At 43.6% G+C, this 2500-nt stretch overlaps 2 protein-coding genes across 3 annotated transcripts in view; one reads left to right on the plus strand and one right to left on the minus strand.

Moving 5' to 3' along the window:
- Positions 1–2500, minus strand: part of LOC144959896 (BMP-binding endothelial regulator protein-like) — a 32460-nt gene that overhangs the window by 22700 nt on the left and 7260 nt on the right. The gene's annotated exons all lie outside the window — the stretch shown is intronic.
- On the plus strand, positions 967–1590 carry LOC144960040 (zonadhesin-like). The gene has a single exon (XM_078892987.1). It carries the CDS (start codon positions 985–987, stop codon positions 1588–1590), a length of 606 nt encoding a protein of 201 aa, XP_078749113.1. The 5' UTR covers positions 967–984.

The following is a 2500-nucleotide window of genomic DNA, read 5'->3' on the forward strand; positions in this document are numbered from 1 at the left end:
CATAATTTTACGACACATTACAGGAATAAAACTGTTTCATTTCAAGTCTTTATCTAAATATCAACTTTTCAAACTTGATTCAACATCTGATTGTAATGGGTCAATTGTAAATTAAGTTATCAGAAATTGGGATAGGGGCTGGGAATACTTTGGTGGTCAAGAGATGTTAAACTATTGTAATAATATGGTATAAGTGAATAAACTATAAATTTAAAAAGTAGGAGCAAACATCTTAACATTTTAATCGTATGCTTTTCAGCAATGGTGTTATGATTTGTCAAAGATGTGTGTGTGTGTGGGGGGGGGGGAAGATTGATAATAATGCACAGCATTAGAAAACGCATTTAATTTACGATGTTTATTCTATTATTTTTTGATGTCAAGTTATGTAATTTACAATACCTTGAGTTCTGTTAATTTTCAACAGGATCAGTGAAGAAACACAGTCCAAAATCCAAGAAACCCAAATCACATTCGAAAAAATCAAAGTCCCACTCCAAAAAGAATCATTCTCTTTCCAAAAAATCCAAGCCCTCTCATAAACCGAAGTCAGTCAAGCAAAAGTCACACTCTAAAAAGCACAACCCCTCTCATAAACCCAAGTCACTCAAGAATAAGTCACATTCTAAGAAATCTCTCTCCAAAAAACATCATTCTCATTCTAAGAAATACAAACCCTCCCATAAGCCAAAGTCAGTCAAGCCCCGTTCACATTCCAAAAAATCTCACTCCAAAAAACCCAAACCTCATTCTCCTAAACCAAAGTCAGTCAAACCCCAACCAAAACCTCACCCAAAGTCAGTCAAAAAATCTCACTCCAAAAAGCATCATTCTCACTCCAAAAAACCTAAACCTCATTCTCCTAAACCAAAGTCAGTCAAACCCCAACCAAAACCTCATCCAAAACCGGTGACCCCCAAACCAAAGCCGCCAACACCGCGACGCCAATCACCAATGTCTAGAACTGTGAGGAGAAAGGTTGATATGGGTCTCCGCTGGAGGAGGACAAAACTCAGGAACATGTGCGAATGCCAGGCAAGTGGAGATCCCCACTATCGCACCTTCGATGGGTCCATGATTCATTTCATGGGAACATGCGAGTATACCCTTGCCAAGTCAATTCTCAAAAAGGATAAATGTGGGTTTGAAATCAGTGTGGGCAACGAACATCGCTATGAACAAAAACACGTATCATATACAAGAATGATAAGACTGAGAATGTACGGTATTGAGGTAATCATATATAAAGGAAAGAGAGTTGTAATAAACGGCATCAGGCAATTTCCACCGATCTACATCGACAAAAGAATGACCATTGTTCAAAACTGGAGGGATGTAACGGTCATGACACAGTGTGGTGTGGAAGTCTCCTTCAAAGATGACCATATGGCTAAAGTTCTTGTTCCAAAACGATATGCCAGTAAACTTACTGGAATTTGTGGGGACTGTAACGGAAAGCCGTGGGGTGATTTTAGGCTTTCTAACGGCTCTTGGGTTGTCAAGAATATAGACAAGGACGCGTTGATTGGTCGTAGCTATGCCGTTGAGACACTTGGTGACTCTACAGAGGCTACGTGTGAAACCCTGTAGGGTGTGTCTTTTTTACGAAACCCGCCGAAACCCACCGAAACCCGCCGAAACCCGCCGAAACCCGCCGAAACCCGACGAAACCCGACGAATCCCGACAAATTTATGGGAAGTAGGTGGCAGTGGGGAGTGGACCTGGAACTCAGGGAAGTGTACACCATTGGGGAGTGAACCTGGGACTGGGTTTCGGCGGGTTTCGTAAAAAAGAACTAGTCCTTTTTTACGAAACCCGCCGAAACCCGACGAAACCCGGCAAAACCCGACAATATCCAGCAAAGTTATGGAAAGTAGACAACTGTGGGGAGTGAACCCGAGACTCAGGGAAGTGAACCTGAGACTAAGGTTATCGGCCGGTTTCGGCGGGTTTCGTAAAAAAGAATTAGTGCTTTTTTTACGAAACCCGCCGAAACCCGACAATATCCGGCAAAGTTATGGGAGTTTGGCAACAGTGGGGGGGGGGGGGGGGGGGGGGGGGTGACTGGGATCAGGGCGGTGTACACCAGTGGGGAGTGAACCTGGGACTATGTAAAAGGGTTATCCAGTGGGAATAAACCTGGGACTAAAAGGAATGGATACATAAATTGAAGCGATATAGGAGTGAGTACCAGAGAAGATTGAACCGAAATATAAGGAGATGGCGCCAGGTGGGGTGGGAGTGAACCTGGGACTCAGGGAAGTGCACACCAATCGGGAGTTAACCTGGGACTGTAGGAGATGGATTACTGTGGGTATCCGAGCCGAACTATAGGAGTTGGGTACCAGAGGAGAATGAATCTGACACTATAGAAGGTGGGCGCCAGTGGGGAGTGAACCTGGGAATATGTAAAAAGGATATCAGTAGGAAATAAACCTGGGACTAAAGGGAGATAGATACCATTGAAAGTTGAAGCCGGAGAATGAACCTGACACTATA

This window comes from Berghia stephanieae, chromosome 14 (genome assembly GCF_034508935.2).
Source record: "Berghia stephanieae isolate SIO BIC M18660-M18661 chromosome 14, UCSD_Bste_1.3, whole genome shotgun sequence".
NCBI classification, from domain to species: Eukaryota; Metazoa; Mollusca; class Gastropoda; order Nudibranchia; family Aeolidiidae; genus Berghia; species Berghia stephanieae.